Raw genomic sequence first — 15561 nt, forward strand, 5'->3', positions numbered from 1 at the left:
AGAACATGGGCAGGACAAAACTATGCCAGAGGAGTGGTTCAAGCTCTAGGAAGTTATTTAAGAATGAAAAGTATTCAGAAACACATGCAAATGTGTTTGATGGTCCTTATCATACTACATATATATACACAAACATAAAATATATGAATATTATATATATTCATGCACACAAAAATAAACTGCAGTTGTGAGCAATGCCATAGTTATATATAAAACCCCTAAGCTGATGCTATATTCATATTTCTATATGGATTTCAAATCAGTTTTCTGAACTAAGCAACCTCAATTTGATTCAGTCCTTTAGCAGGAGATTGCTAAATAATTAAGAAACTATTGATTACCCAACTATCAAATTTTAATGAAGTCTTTGATGATTTTATGCAGTTTATGATATTTTTCATTTCCTAGACTACAAAGAACAATTCAGGTTTTCCATCAGATGGATGCTGATGCTTAGATTTAGGGGAAAAAAATAAAAGCAAAAAAAACCAGTTTAACTAAAACAAGTCTAAATAATTCATTCATGAAAAAAACATATGACAGGTAGACAAAAAAGTCTCTCATCAGGAAGTATAAATCTGTCTGCATGGAAATAACTGTATCCAATTACAATACATTAAGTTTTCAGGATTCTCACTTCCATATTTAAGAAGAGACTCAGAGCCTTCTGTCTGTACTGAGACAGCATCAAACAAAAAAACCCAGGCAAAAATCACAAATCCACTTTTTACTCTTGTGCCTATTGACTTCAAACTGATACAGTGCACATAACACGGTTTTTGATACAAAACTGAAATTCAAAGCAGAATACTAAGGCCAGGTCACAATTATGTCATTTTACCATCTTATTACTTCTCCTTCTTTGACATCTCTTTCTTGATACTACTATTTACCTAGATCCCAAAGAGGGCCCATGCTGATATGTATGAATTTATATACCCCTTTTTATCAGACTATCTCAAAAAGCAAAAATAAATAGCAAGCACTCACTAAGTCTTAAATGACTTCAAAAGGAATTATATTAGATATTCATAGCAAGAATTTCATAGGATTATAAACTCCTGTATAGGAGTTAAGGGTCAGATTTGCAGAAATTCTTGTCCAGCTGACTCAATAGTTCTACCTATAGGTAAGGATATTAAATACTTGTGATGTGCAGGGCCCAGCTTTACTTCAACTTTTCCAAACTCTACTACCTAACTTGAAGCAAAGCTGTTAGCCTGTTCTGAGACTGCAGATAAACACAACACTGAGCATCTTTCAAATCTTCCACACAATTTCACCTTTTGTGCTGCGGAATAAATGATGAGACTGTGAGTATGAGTTGAAGGAGATACAGGGGAAAAAAGAAAGAAAGGAAAATCAGGCTGAAATACAAGGGGAAAACAAAGACTGAGAACTATGCCACTAAAAACACATCCATCTCCAAAACTTCAATTATAATGCATTTCCCTGCCTGATCGCTTCTCCCATATTAATAACCAGCTGAAAGAGAGAGAGTGATAATATGTCATTTTACCCTGCGTCAGCTCCATGAGATAGGATGACAATCTAGTATTCTTACAAATTACTCTTTGTGCTCAAATGGCACAGGTCTAGTGTGTGTTGTTGATTGAACTTTATACCACTGGCGATTATTCATGCAGAAGGATGACATAAGACATACTTCACTTTGATTGTTTCATTATGAAACTAGAAAATGGCAAATTAGGAGCCACACTGAAAAAATACTGAAGTTTGAAATCTAATCACAGAAAAAAAATGGATTTAAAGCAGCCTCTGAAACCAGAATTTAACTCCTCCCCGAGTCTGATTCTGATTTACTGTTATTTGGGTACACATAAGAAGCAGATTAACAGAACATCTTTGAAGCTTTATGTCTTCAAGACAAACAAAGAAACTAAAAATGTATGCATTTCCCCACTTTTTTCCTTCAGACAAATAGGAAGTTAATTTCTTACAGAGCAGATTTATCTTCAATATCTCTCCAAAAGTATGAAATACAGAAATACAAACATATTTCAAATACATCAACTTACAAATGCCATGTATCTGTAACAGCAGGATAAATTTTCTTCCATCTGAAGCTTTTCAAGCAACTGTAGAAATTTCTCTGCAGTTCTGCAACTATTCTCCAAAGAAAACCAGACAAAGATATTTCCAGGTTCCAATAAACACAAGCTAATGCAGTAGGGATTAATGTCTTTTAGCAGAGTATATTTTATTCTATAGCATGAAATAGTGAAATTACTTAAGACAGAATTAAACTCTGCAGTTAGCTTTCTCCTTCTCCTGAAGATAAACCAGAATACTATAAAATTATATGCATGCACTCTCTGCCTAGTGTCTTTGCTTAGAATCAGAGGGAAAATACAATCCTAATCATAGTAATGATCAGGACATGGTAACAACTGTAAGCAAAGAGAAGAGGAATGTAACTATCAAAACCTGAAATGGTGATACATGAGGCACTTCTATCCGTTTTCTAAAATGGAAGATACCGCCTCAAAATCCCTAAAACTGTAAGCATTTCTCCTCACCAACAAGTTAATTCATGCCATGAAAAGCAGCAACTGTTCCCTAAGAAGTTTCCTATCAAGAGGATGAATGTACCAGAATAATAAGCAGCATGTTCTCACATCAAGCGGAGGACAGCGTGTAAGAGATGCTATTCATCTGGAGCACAGCAGTGGATCAGCCTCACTGCTGGGACTTCTGCTGTGTCCTGGAGAAGGACCAAGGACCTACAGGTGACATCTCCCCCACCTTCCTTATGGTACAGCACCCCTATTAAAAAGCTGGGGGGGGCAAGGGGAGTTGAAGGAGCTTAGTTAATTTCTAATCATGTCCACAAAGTTTCTGTGACAGATAATTAGGCTTACTGAAGCATGTATATGTACACCAAAAACAGTTTAAGGTCTACTCTGCAAGTCAAATTAGATGCATTTTATGTTTGTCAAAGTAAGATTTCTGGCTGTTAATACAAATTAATACAAGTAAGAATGTGTTTTATAAAAGTTGACTTCCAAAAATTTCATTAAAAAGTTACACAATAAATCTTTAAGTTATGATCTTTGTTGCAGAGGAAGAGGCCGTATAGGACTTCTTTTCCTATACTTTAACAGAAGACAAAAAAACCCACCACTCCAACTGCTTCTGTGAAAAGACAAAAATTCTTCTAGGGCTTCTGTAAAGTGAGCATGGTAAGGAAAGAATTTGAAAAGCGGTAGTTCCTCATGTATCTTAACTATAACGCCCTAAAGAACACTGTAACTAATTTCCAAGAGCTAGTTCCCAAAGTACAGAGGTGATGGAAATGCTGAGGACAAACACCAGATCAGTGTCACAACCAGCAATTTTATCATATCATAAACCAGTGTTACACAGTACAGCAAAGTGGTAACTTTAACCCAGCCCCCAGAGGTGATCAGCAGCACCAGAGAGAACACATATAGCCAGTAAGGTGTTATGCAATGCAATCCTGAACACCAGCACAACTCCTCTGAGAACACATAAATCAACATTGTGACCTGAGACTGTTAAACTAATCCAATGAACGCTTAGAACAAAACTTGTTTTGACACACTCTGACACACTCAGACCTGTCAATATCTCAACCCTTCATGCCCCACGCTGGGTGCCCGAAGGACTGTCATGGTTTAACCACAGCCAATAACAAAGCACCACACAGCTGTTTGTTCACTTTCTTCCTCCATAGTGGGATGGTGGAGAGCATTGGGAAAAGAAAAAAAGCAGAATTCATGGGTTGACATAAAGACAGTTTAATAGGGCAGAAAAGGAAGGGAAAATAATAATGATGATGATAAATAATATAAAAAAACAGTCCCAGCACAATCCCAGGCACAGCTACAGCATGGGCAGAGAAGAGATTCAGAGCAGCCCTGCGGAGAAGGACTTGGGGGTGTTGGTCGATGAGAAAATGAACATGAGCCAGCTTCAGTCTGCGCTTGCAGCCCAGAAAGCCAACCGTATCCTGGGCTGCATCAAAAGGAGCGTGACCAGCAGGTCGAAGGAGGTGATCCTGCCCATCTACTCTCCTCTCATGAGACCTCACTTGGAGTATTGTGCGCAGTTCTGGTGTCCTCAACATAAAAAGGACATGGAACTGTTGGAACAAGTCCAGAGGAGGGCCACGAGGATGATCAGGGGAGTGGAGCACCTCCCGTATGAAGACAGGCTGAGAAAGTTGGGGCTGTTCAGCCTGGAGAAGTGAAGGCTGCGTGGAGACCTGTCCTGAGTTCAGCAGTAGCAGTCACTTTTCTCCTTAGTAGCTGCTGCAGTGCTGTGGTTTTGACTTTCAGCCTGGGAAAAGCACTGATAACACCAATGTTTTTAGTTGCTGCTCAGTAATGTTTAGTCTCACCAAGGACTTCTCTGAGTCTCATGCTCTGCCAGGGAGGAGGGGAAGCCGGGAGGAAGCAGAGACAGGACACCTGACCCAAACTAACCAAAGAGGTATTCCATACCACAGCACATCATGCTCGCTATATAAACTGCGGCCAGTTAACCAGAAGGGCTAGATCACTGCTCGGTTGGGTGAGATATCAGTTGGCAGGTGGTGAGCGGTTGTATTCTCTTCCCTCGTTATTTCCCTTATAATTATTATTATTGGTGGTAGCAGCAGTGATTTGTGTTATACCTTAGTTACTGGACTGTTCTTATGTCAATCCGTGGGAGTTACATTCTTTCGATTCTCCTCCCCATTCGCCGGGGGCGGGGCGGGGGGGAGTGAGAAAGAGACTGTGTTGTTCTGATTTACGGCTGGGCTTAAACCACGACAAGACCTCATAGCAGCCTTCCAGTATCTGAAGGTGGCCTATAATCCTTATAGGATTATAAGGCCTTATAGGGGAGGGACTATTCATTAGGGACTGTAGTGATAAAACAAGGGGTAATGGGTTAAAACTTAAACAGGGGAAGTTCAGGTTAGACATAAGGAAGAAATCCTTTACTGTGAAGTTGGTGAGGCACTGGAATGGGTTGCCCAAGGAAGTTGTGAATGCTTCATCCCTGGTGGTGTTCAAGGCCAGGTTGGAAAGAGCCTTGGGTGACATGGTTTAGTGTGAGGTGTCCCTTGCCCATGGCAGGGGGGTTGGAACTAGATGATCTTAAGCTCCTTTTCAACCCTAACTATTCTATGATTCTATGAACAAAAGTGATGCACAATGTAATTACTCACCACCCACCAACCAATGCCCAGCAGCAGCCCCCAGCCAGCTTTCCCCCTAGTTTATACACTGAGCATGATGCCACAGGCACGGAATGTCCCTTGGGCAGTAGGGATCAGCTGTCCTGGATGTGTCCCTCCCAATTTCTTGTGGCCCTGGCCTACTCGCTAGTGGGATGGTATAAGCTGGGAAATCCTTGACTTAAGTATAAGTCCTGTTCAGCAACACCTAAACCATCAGCGTGTAATCAACATTATTCTCATCCTAAATCCAAACCACTGCACTGTACCAGCTACTAGGAAGAAAAATAACTGTCCCAGCTGAAACCAGGACAAACACCATATGCATGAAAAACTGAAAACTTTTCTCATGATACAGACACATAGATTGTGTTCATATCTAAGTTATGAAAGGGCTGTATCATAGCATTGGTATCACATTTGAAGAAGCAAAAAATGTCTTCGTGGGTAAGAAATAAGACAAAGTTATTTATCTTATGAAATAACCTGTCTCTTTCTCTAAAATGTTTTTGTAACTTGTGACATGTCACCAAGCAAATAAACAGCAAAGAAAAAAGACTGAATATAGGAATATTCAAATTATTTTTCACAAGCAGGAACAGGAGGTATTTTTCCTGTTTCTAAGAAGCTGCTTAAGGTAAGTAACATAATCATTTCAAGATGCACAACACATCCTCACTGAAGCTCTCTGGCTCTGAACGAAATGTTGTAAAAGAGATTAAAAAAAAATTCCAAATCCAAAAGCAATGTGGCTTAAATGATACAGACACAAGATAAGGAAGCAAATTAGCTTGCAGAATGTACTGTAACCAGAAGGTACATAAAAGTGTAAGGTAAAGTACAGTCAAACTCTCATACACCATTTCCCTACACAGTGTATTACCATCTTTATCGGCTTCTCTTGCTCCAAAGCCCATCCTTTGCAAAAAGCTTTCCTCCAGCGTTTCTGAAGATAATCTCAGATAGCAGATAGTTAGACTATCTGGTTTCACAACTAACTTCAATACCTTTCTTTGCCCCACAAAAGGATGTAAAAGTATTCCATACCAAAAAAAAAAAATAAAAATCTTGATTAAAAACCTTCAGCGTTGCTGAGAAGCCACTAGCACAATATGTCCATGCAATCTGAGAAAGGCTTACCCATGAAAGGGGGGGTAGAATAATAAACCAACAAAAATGAAAAAGCAGCGTATAAAATTATACTAGAGAACTTATTTAGTTTATTCTATCATTAGAAAATGGGTTGAATGCTGAGACTGCTCCTCTTTAAAAAATATCATAGCTGTTATGAAAGAGCTATTCAAACACTTCACATGAAAGAATGAGATTACCACTACTTGAAACTGAAGTGATCTAAGAATTTTTCCAGTTTTCATAGGGATCTTAGGAAACTCAGGAAAATTTCTCTAAGCAAGCCAGCATTTTGTCTATGAGACCAGAGACTCTTTTGAGAGCCTAGGAGATCAACTGGATAAATCAATAACGCAGATATTCAGCAGTAATAATTTCAACACTGACTAATGTGTCACTCAAATCTGCGTTCCCAAAACCTTCAGGAAGGTATTTACATCAAATGCTTTGCAAGAGCTTTAGGGACATTGAAATACCAGCTCTCATAACCTGAAGCACATTATTTTCATCAAATTACAATAATCAGATTTTTACTGAATTCTTTAAGATGTCCAGAATATTACAACTGAGGAAATTTTTTTACTCTAGGCATGCGATCAATTATTTTCAAGGTATATATGTATATATATAGTGAGATTTCACTATTACAAAATATCTGAAACTTAAGTTTCCTCTTACTTACCTAGTGCATTATGCAGCACTTTCCAAATTCTTCAGTTTATTTATCTTGCCCAACTTCACGGTTTAAAATACTATTTACTTAGTAAATTTTACCGCTTTTACTATTGCAGCAGCATTACCTACAGTGTACGAAGTGAACCAAAGGAATTTAGAAGAAAAACCTATATTCCAAAATAGTTATATGCAGTTTCTTATGTGCTAGACAATGAGTTGCAATGAATCATTAAAGAAATGCAGCCAAAGTCTAAAATAACCAGTGACACAAGAATCTGTTGTACCTAAGCAGCTCCCAATGCTGTTTTCATTATGTGACAAGGTAATCTGACTTTCAGAGGAACAATCAACACAACATGCCCAGTCTTAGCAGCAATAAATTAAACTTGTTTAAAAATAATGTTATTCTAAGTGAGCATCTGTTTAGATCTTGTTATACAAGCTCCTAAGCTATTCTTCAAAAAGGTATGTGCATGAGCAGTATCTGATTCACCCATATGTCACTGCAAATTCTAAAACTGCGGGGTAAGTGAGTCAAAGAAATATGAATAGATAATTCCTATAACCTTAAAAGCAAACATTAAACGATGAAGTATTGGCATTGTTTCAATTGCCCTGCATCACACGAATGCCAAACCCACTCGTGCAGATCTCTCCCTCTCTCAAAGTGAATAGTTCAGTTTGATGTGTCATCAAAGGCAGAATTGGTAATGTTCTAAATACTTTTTTTTCTTAAGAAAGCTTTGTATTTATCATCTTCAGATAGTGGTTCTGCTGTGCAATAAAATGCATACAAGAATCTCAGCTGTGTCACCTCACAATTAACACTAAGTACTCTGCCTGCACAGGCAGAAAACAAACAGTTTCCCCTGTGATAAGACAGAGATTACTAATGCTATTCAACATTTGGGATAGGTTTGTTTACTATATATGTGAATTATGCCCAAAATCTCAGGCATCATAGGCTACTCTAGAGCTTATTTAGACTTGTAAGAAGAAAATCACACTATTACAACAATATTTACCTTCAAAAGCCTTTGTTAAGCTAAATCACTTTTAGACAAAGGAAGGATTAAAATTCTTTTCTTTCAGCATAGCTCCATCAAAAAGTCAAGATGGAGGCAAGTCACTGCCAGAGCCAATGTTGTTTAACAGCTTCGTTAATGAAGTGGGTGCTGGGACACACCTCAGCAAATTCATAGACAACACAACACTGCGGAGCAGCTGATACATGGGATAGTTGTGCTGTCATCCAGAGGGACCTGCACAGACTGAAGAACTGGACTCAGACAAATTTCTTAAGGCTCAACAAGAGGAAATGCAGAGTGCTGCATCTGTGGAGGAATAGTCTTAGGCATCCATACATGCTGGGAGCTGGAAAACAGCTTTCCAGAAAAGGATCTGTGAGTCCTGGTGGACAAGCAGCTGGCAATGAGCCATCCATGCCCCCTTTGTGGCAAAGAAAGCCAACAACACTTTGCACTACATTAGAAAGAGTGTTGACAATGGGCCACTGTCAAAAACATGGAAATGGTCTTGAGCAGCCTGTTCCAGCTGACCTTCTTAGGGCTAGGAGCAAACAGTTGCACCACTTCAGAAACTGATACTGTTAATGCTGTTTGGCAACAACTGTTGCTTATGGAAACCTGACAACAAGACAAGAAAAAAAAAAAAAAACAAAAAACATTTGCCCCTGGAAAACAAAGTCATGCTTAAATAATCAGATAGAAGGAAGACAGGTCAGATGGAAATGTCACTGACAAGGATAGATTATCCATTCTTTACTGCCTACATACGTGAGGTATGTGTCAGCAGCATCTGAGACTGACATGGTTCTATGTTAACTGAAAACAATGAAGACACAAATACCCCTACTCGATTCAAATGACACTAGGACCACTCAGCACAATTTCTACTGACTGAAGTAAGAACTTGCTGGGAAGAGAAGAGCCCCCATACTAAGCTCAGTATGGAAGTATGCGAGACATCCACCAGAGGAAATACTGTGGATCAATATTAAATTGAAGTAAGTCTCCAAAACAAGTCCTCACTGCTCCAGATCTGAGAGCTAGAATCCCAACAACCGCTTATGTGTTTTTGAAAACCTAACCAAAACCCAAAACAAATCCCAAACCCCCTCATGATTTACACATGCACCAAAGCAGCCATTTCCACTACTAGAATGAGTATTTCATTATTCTAGGACAGCAACATCAGTCTATTCACAACATTCACATGGTGTTTCTGTTCCCCTCCCTGCCCCCTTATATTTAAATATCAAATTTAAGGTTTGGAAAATACTGTTTGGAGACAGTGCTAGGTACATTAACAACATTAACAATATCATATATCCAACAGAAGGTAAAAACCACACAGGATCTTGATATCCTGATTTGTTCCAGACTGGGCAGACAGCTATACCAAGAATCTCACAGATAACAAGTAAAATGAAAATCAATTAAAAACATTTAAAATTTGTTTAAAAATTAAAACAAAATTAGTTGCATATTCCTGAGGGGTGGGGTGGGGTATGGAGATAGAACTGGAAAAAAAAGATATACGAAGAGACAAAAGTCACCTTTCATTTACCTTACACACACATGTATTGCTTTGTATCTAGACTCATTAACTGTCAATATTTTCCTGGCTTATGTTTCTTAGTATTAGTCTAATTACTTCTTCAAATTAAACGTGATGCTGTCCAAGGGTCGTTCACTAATATTCCTTCCTCTGAAGCTGTAGTGGTAGTTTTACTAATATTTTAAACACTCTCTTACTATTAACACCAGACAAAATAAAACCCACAAACTCGCTGAATGTCAGAAAATCTTCCAAAGGTTTTTTTCAGCCTAAACTCAACTGAAGTCCATGGGATTTTTCGTTCTAAATCACAAAATCATTAGGATTGGAAGGGACCTCTGGAGATCATCCAGTCTAACCCCCGACAAGGCAGGGCTGCCAGGACCAGGTTACACGGGAACATGTCCGGATGGGTTTGGAATGTCTCTAGAGAGGGAAAACACCACAAACTTCCCTGGGCAGCCTGTTCCAGTGCTCTGCCACCCTCAATGGAAAGAAGTTCTTCCTCATGTCGAGGTGAAACTTGTTGTGTTTTAGTTTATGGCTATTGCACCTCTTCTTGTCACTGGGCACCACTGAAAAGGGTCTGGCACCATCCTCCAAGCACCTGCCTTTGAGGTACTGATCTGCATTGATGAGATCCCCTCTCAGTCTGCTCTTCTTTAGAATAACCAGGCCCAGCTCCCGCAATCTCTGCTTGTAAGAGAGATGCACTTGAGACCCCGACCATCCCTGTGGCCCTAAAATCATTTTTGCGGCCCCAATGTTCACTTAATGTTCTTCTGAAAACTACTTGAATATTATTTTCTCCTGTATGCAGAATTTTTTACTCCCCTGTTCCATTGCTGTTACTTTTTATGACAGTTTCAATATTCCTTACCGTGCCAACGCTTGGACTTTCGTGGCATGTCGCTCTTCCTGCTCTGCTGCTTTCCTTCTCCAGTTGTCCATTTCCTGCCTTAGCGCTGCAGAATGCTCCATCTCTCCATCAAGCAGATTTCTCAGAGATCTGGAGGAAGGTAGCAGCCTTTGTTAGAACACTGCTAACACTACCTGGTAATTAGAATATACTCTATGAATTAAAAAGTGGGTTGCCTAAATGATACCACTGACATCATCCTAAAATTTCATTATTCAGTGTAATAAATTCACATGATTTAATTATGCAAAGATATGAAAATCTACAAGGAAGAAGGACCCAATCAAACAGTTGTCAGCACTTACTCTGTGAACTTGTGTTACAGCCTCATTCATATGCCCAAAGGACAATCTATTATGGCATCTACTGTACCAAAAGGAAGAAATAATTTATTACAGGAAACATCTTAAAAGCTGGTTTCAGTGTTTCAATGCTTCATTGCAAGTCCGTACATCTCGGGAGTAATCTATAAGCAACATATTTACTAGCAAGAGCAGGAGACAGGTAGGGGTCTTGTCTCCAGCGAGAACAATACCATAGACCTCTCTGTAAAACTTTCAACGAGATAGAAAAAGTCAGCATGATGCTGACCTGGTCCTTCTGCCAAAAAAAAAAAATAAGAAAAAAGAAACTAAATGGAGCAGTAACTTGCAATTATGGGAGTAAGGGGTAAGAGGCAGCAAAAGGAGATCAGCCGGTAGTCTCAATATTAAAACAAAAAACTCTAAATTATCTACAGAAAAATGTAAATTACCAAAATAGTCCTACTACAGCATAACAGTGTATTTTCATTCATCTAGCCATGTGTTCCAATAGGCTATATAAATACAAAGTAGGCTTGACAGCATTTTAAATAAGCCACTTATCTTTTTCACATCATCATTTTGCCCCAAGTGAACAGCAAGACACAAGTAACAGCCACTTTCAGCATAACATTGTTAGCCATCCTACAGCCCTTCTGTACCAGAAGGAAATGGCAATTTTCTGAATTATGTGTAGGAGAAGCTTTTACTCACTTGGAAATCTGTTTTAAGAGATCTTAAGAATCTTTTGGCTATCAGTTTCAGTTTTAAAAAACTACAAAAGCAAAACTAGCAAAGCTCCCAAGACAAAGAGTTATATGTGATTTGCATTTAAAGGAAAAAAGTGACCCGCAGACATTACCCTTCAGTATCAACAGCTGCATATTGAAGCATTAAGCTTACCTCTGACAGAAAAAGAATATATACATCAAAAAGATTACATAAAGATTACACATAGCTTTACATAAAGGACATCTTGTACTAGAGAACAGATTTTCATTTTTTAATTAAATCCCTCTTGACTAGATAAAGGAAACTACCTATTCTGTTCTTCCAGTTCATCTTTTCTATTCATCATGGCCACGATAGCTTGACGAAGCTCATCTAAAGAGAAGAGACAAAAAAAGATGAATGCCCGCGTGTATAGTCATGTACATAGTGGCACTAATTCAGCAAAACACTTAAGATGATGCCAACATCATTTGCTATTAGAAAAGTACATAAAAATACTCTTAATCTGATCACTAATTTAAGCAATCTTCAAAAATGGTATTATACAACACAGCAACAGAAGTATTGATCAAATCTAACTAGGCTGCTTCTGGCTTTAACACAGATGTTGACAAATTTGCCTGTGGCTACAGCTGTTTTGTTTTAATCCCAGACATATGGGGACTATACACCTTTTCACTATTGCACTATTTGCATGCTAATAAGATACATTCTTACTTGCTTAACTTCAAATTGTTTGTTTTCTATGCTAGAAATTCAGACACAGGAAATATAACTGTTACAGTGAGACCAGAACAGAGAAAACATCACTGCTTCTTCATAGCATTTCTTCTCAAACTCAGTCTTAAAGACTATGGGATTTCTGAATCATAGAATCATAGAACAGTTCAGGTTGGAAGGACCTTAAGATCTTACCATTTTCTACACAAACCTTTTCATTTGCTATAAATACCTTAAAAAATACATTGTCATTACATGAAGAATATTTTTTTTTTTCAACCAAGACTGACTTTTATAACTTTTAAGGACTTCCCTAGAGTTAGGTTTAACAGTAATACCAGGGTAGCTGAATACCATGCAGAAAAACATCAGCTAAACACCGCCTCACTTCAAATCCTTCTGCTATTACAAAGCTTTCACCATGTAATCGTACAGCTGCACTATTACTATTTACTATAAATTTAGAGAAAAATATTAATAGTTTCTAAAACAGATTCTAACTTCCACATCTTGCATGAATACATGAAATACAACAGGCCTTCAAAGATTTGAATGCCTCATCCCTGGCAGTGTTCAAGGCCAGGCTAGATGGGGCTTGGAGCAACCTGGTATACTGGAAGGTGTCTCTGCTTCCTTGATATTGTCTATAGTTACAGAGATTTTTCCCAGTTAAAAAAAAAGAAAGGAAAAAAAAAAAACAAAAAAAAAAAAACAAAAACAACTTAACATTTTTGTCCTGTGGACCAGATTAAGTTTGTTGAACTCTAGTAGTGGATGAAATATGAACATTTCTACTATGTCAATTAAATGTATCAGTCAGTACAGACACCACAATTCCAGCTTGGGATTGCTGGCAAATCCCCCTGGCAGGACTCAGTGGGAGCCTCCTATCACTTGGATCAATTGGATCAATCCAATTCACCATTTGTCATCAATCAATCTTTCATGCTAGATTTTTTTCCAAAACATTTCTGCTTTTCTGGCCATGAAGAAAGATGATGATTATTTTCCTACCCATTCCACACTAGCACTTGAGAACTAATTGACATTAGCAAGAAACATTTCAGTAGGTCATTAGAGGGATTTTGCACTCCATTAATTCAGCACAGAAAGAATGATTACTTTACTAGAGTAACTTAGCATCTTTATACAAGTTCTCTAGATGTTATCTGAAAAAATAAAAATATCCAGATCCTATAGAAATTATTATGTGGGCACTTTAATCAGGCTTCCTAAGGCTGTGCTTGGAGTATAAAGGCCATTCCAGCTTGCTTTACCCATCAGTGGTACCACCTCCCTTATTCTGGCCCTAGTGTTTACACACACACGCAGTGTCCCAGCAGGAACTGAGACAGGTCCAAATTGGTTTGGTTTTGGTTGGGGTTTGTTGGTTTGTTTTTCAGAAAAGCAGCTGCCACATCATCTTAATGTTGAGTTCAGTACTACTGCTGGCACAAGGCACAGAGCAGAAAGCAGTCACGCCACCTTTTTAGTCACCAAGGATGATGAATGAAAGGTGGAATACCCTTTCTGGCAAGAGTAAAGTTCATATTGCATCGAAGTGATCAGGTAACCACTGCAATTTACACAGCAATGACAGGAAAACTTAGAATGGAAAGATTATATATAACCAAATACACCATGTTCATTTTAGTAATTTCATTACTATTTTCCAAAAATGGACTATAGTATTTCTATTAACTAGTATTTATATTAAACAAACAAACAAAAACCAAGAAAAAATCAAAACAATCAACCAACACTCCCACCGAAATTCTGAGATTTAAAGTATTATATTTAGCTATATTAAACTTGATGACCATGACACTCAACACACTATTAGTATTCTTTTGGTCTTGAGGAGACACTGAGGGCAGACTGGAAAGGTTGGGGGGTTTGAGGGGGTTTTTTTGGTTGTGTTATATTGTGGTTTGCTGGTGGGATTTTTTGACAGTGGAACATAGGTGGGCTGTAACAGTCCCAAAAAAATAATATGGAGTGTTGTGAAAGTGGACCACAATCCATCAGCCTATCTGTGAAATAAAAACTTGTTCTAAGGATGAGCAAAATAGAATACTAAGTGTTCAAGCCTTCTACAAGTGTATAACACAAGCAAAACACATCCATAGTGAGCCCTAAGCACAGTAACGCTCTAACAAAATAAAGATCTTAAATGATTAAGCTGAATTCAGAATCTTCCTCAAGAAAGCATCCAGCCAATGATATTTTAAACATTTGAAGAGTCTCATTAAAATATGATATTGTGCAGTCTGAATTAGTTGCTATTATTTCTCTGACTCTGAAGAAATTAAAGCCATTGCTACTCAGACAAGTTATTGTATTTCTGGCTCTGCACCTATGCTGGGGTGACTGCTCTACAATAACTGCCCATACGCATACTCAGTCTGTTTAAATGTGCCCTGATTTATTAACACTTCAACAGAGAAGCCATTCTAAATTGTCTCCATTTTTCCAATTTTACCAATATTCAAAGTGTAACCTTAACTTGCCTAATAACTTCTTTCCCTCATTCCATCCAGCATCTTCTGCATGAGTAGAACTGAAATCCTATCTTCTCTCACTCCCCTCTCCAACACACACACAAGAAAGCAGAGCATGAAAGCAAGATTCTGTTAAAACACCATGATTGGCTTAAAAGGAGAAGAAATAAAAGACGTTAAAACGCTTTTTATTTCCATTTGCCTAATTTTTTCTCAGAGTTATGGAATAGACAGTACTGTAGTGACACAGCAAAGAAACTGCACGTTGTATTATCACAAAAATTAATGCTTAATTTAGGACCACAAAAGCAAACGGACTTCATACTCAGTGCTTCTTACTAATTTAGTTCAACTACATATAGCAGTGGAGACGTGGAAGAAAGCATCAACACAAACATAGCAAGGGCTAAGGAGGCTTGTGCAGCCTGTGCTTACCCTAGCAGTGCTTTTGCTTTATTGCTGTACTTATGCTATTTTTTCTTGAAGTGGTGAGTATTAAGGAGTCATATTTTCTACCAATTGCTCAAAACAAACACAAGAACCATACAGTTTTTCAACACCTCTTTAACCTCACCATCCACACTAAATATAAAGGAGTCAAACATTCACTCGTGTAATAAAATGAAGAGATACCAAGAAAAAAAATCAAAAACATATTTCATCATCTTCTGATGCAAGTAACAATATAACTGAAAGGGCAGCATCCTATTTAATTCAGGCATAACATTCAAAACTTAAAAAAGAAAAAAAAATCATAATTTCTTACTCTCATTTATGCTTCTGGAAAACTTC

At 38.0% G+C, this 15561-nt stretch overlaps 1 protein-coding gene across 5 annotated transcripts in view; it reads right to left on the bottom strand.

The window, feature by feature from the left end:
- SNX29 (sorting nexin 29) overlaps positions 1-15561 on the bottom strand; it is a 128322-nt gene that overhangs the window by 90354 nt on the left and 22407 nt on the right. For all 5 annotated transcript variants that reach the window (XM_080617429.1, XM_080617428.1, XM_080617427.1 and 2 more), the window contains 2 exons: positions 11857-11920; positions 10476-10604 (listed from right to left, as the gene is read on the bottom strand). In XM_080617429.1, coding sequence (XP_080473555.1) covers positions 10476-10604; positions 11857-11920 — 193 coding nt within the window. The remainder of the gene's footprint in view (positions 1-10475; positions 10605-11856; positions 11921-15561) is intronic.

This window comes from Psittacula echo, assembly GCF_963264785.1.
Source record: "Psittacula echo genome assembly, chromosome: 5".
Classification (NCBI taxonomy): domain Eukaryota; kingdom Metazoa; phylum Chordata; class Aves; order Psittaciformes; family Psittacidae; genus Psittacula; species Psittacula echo.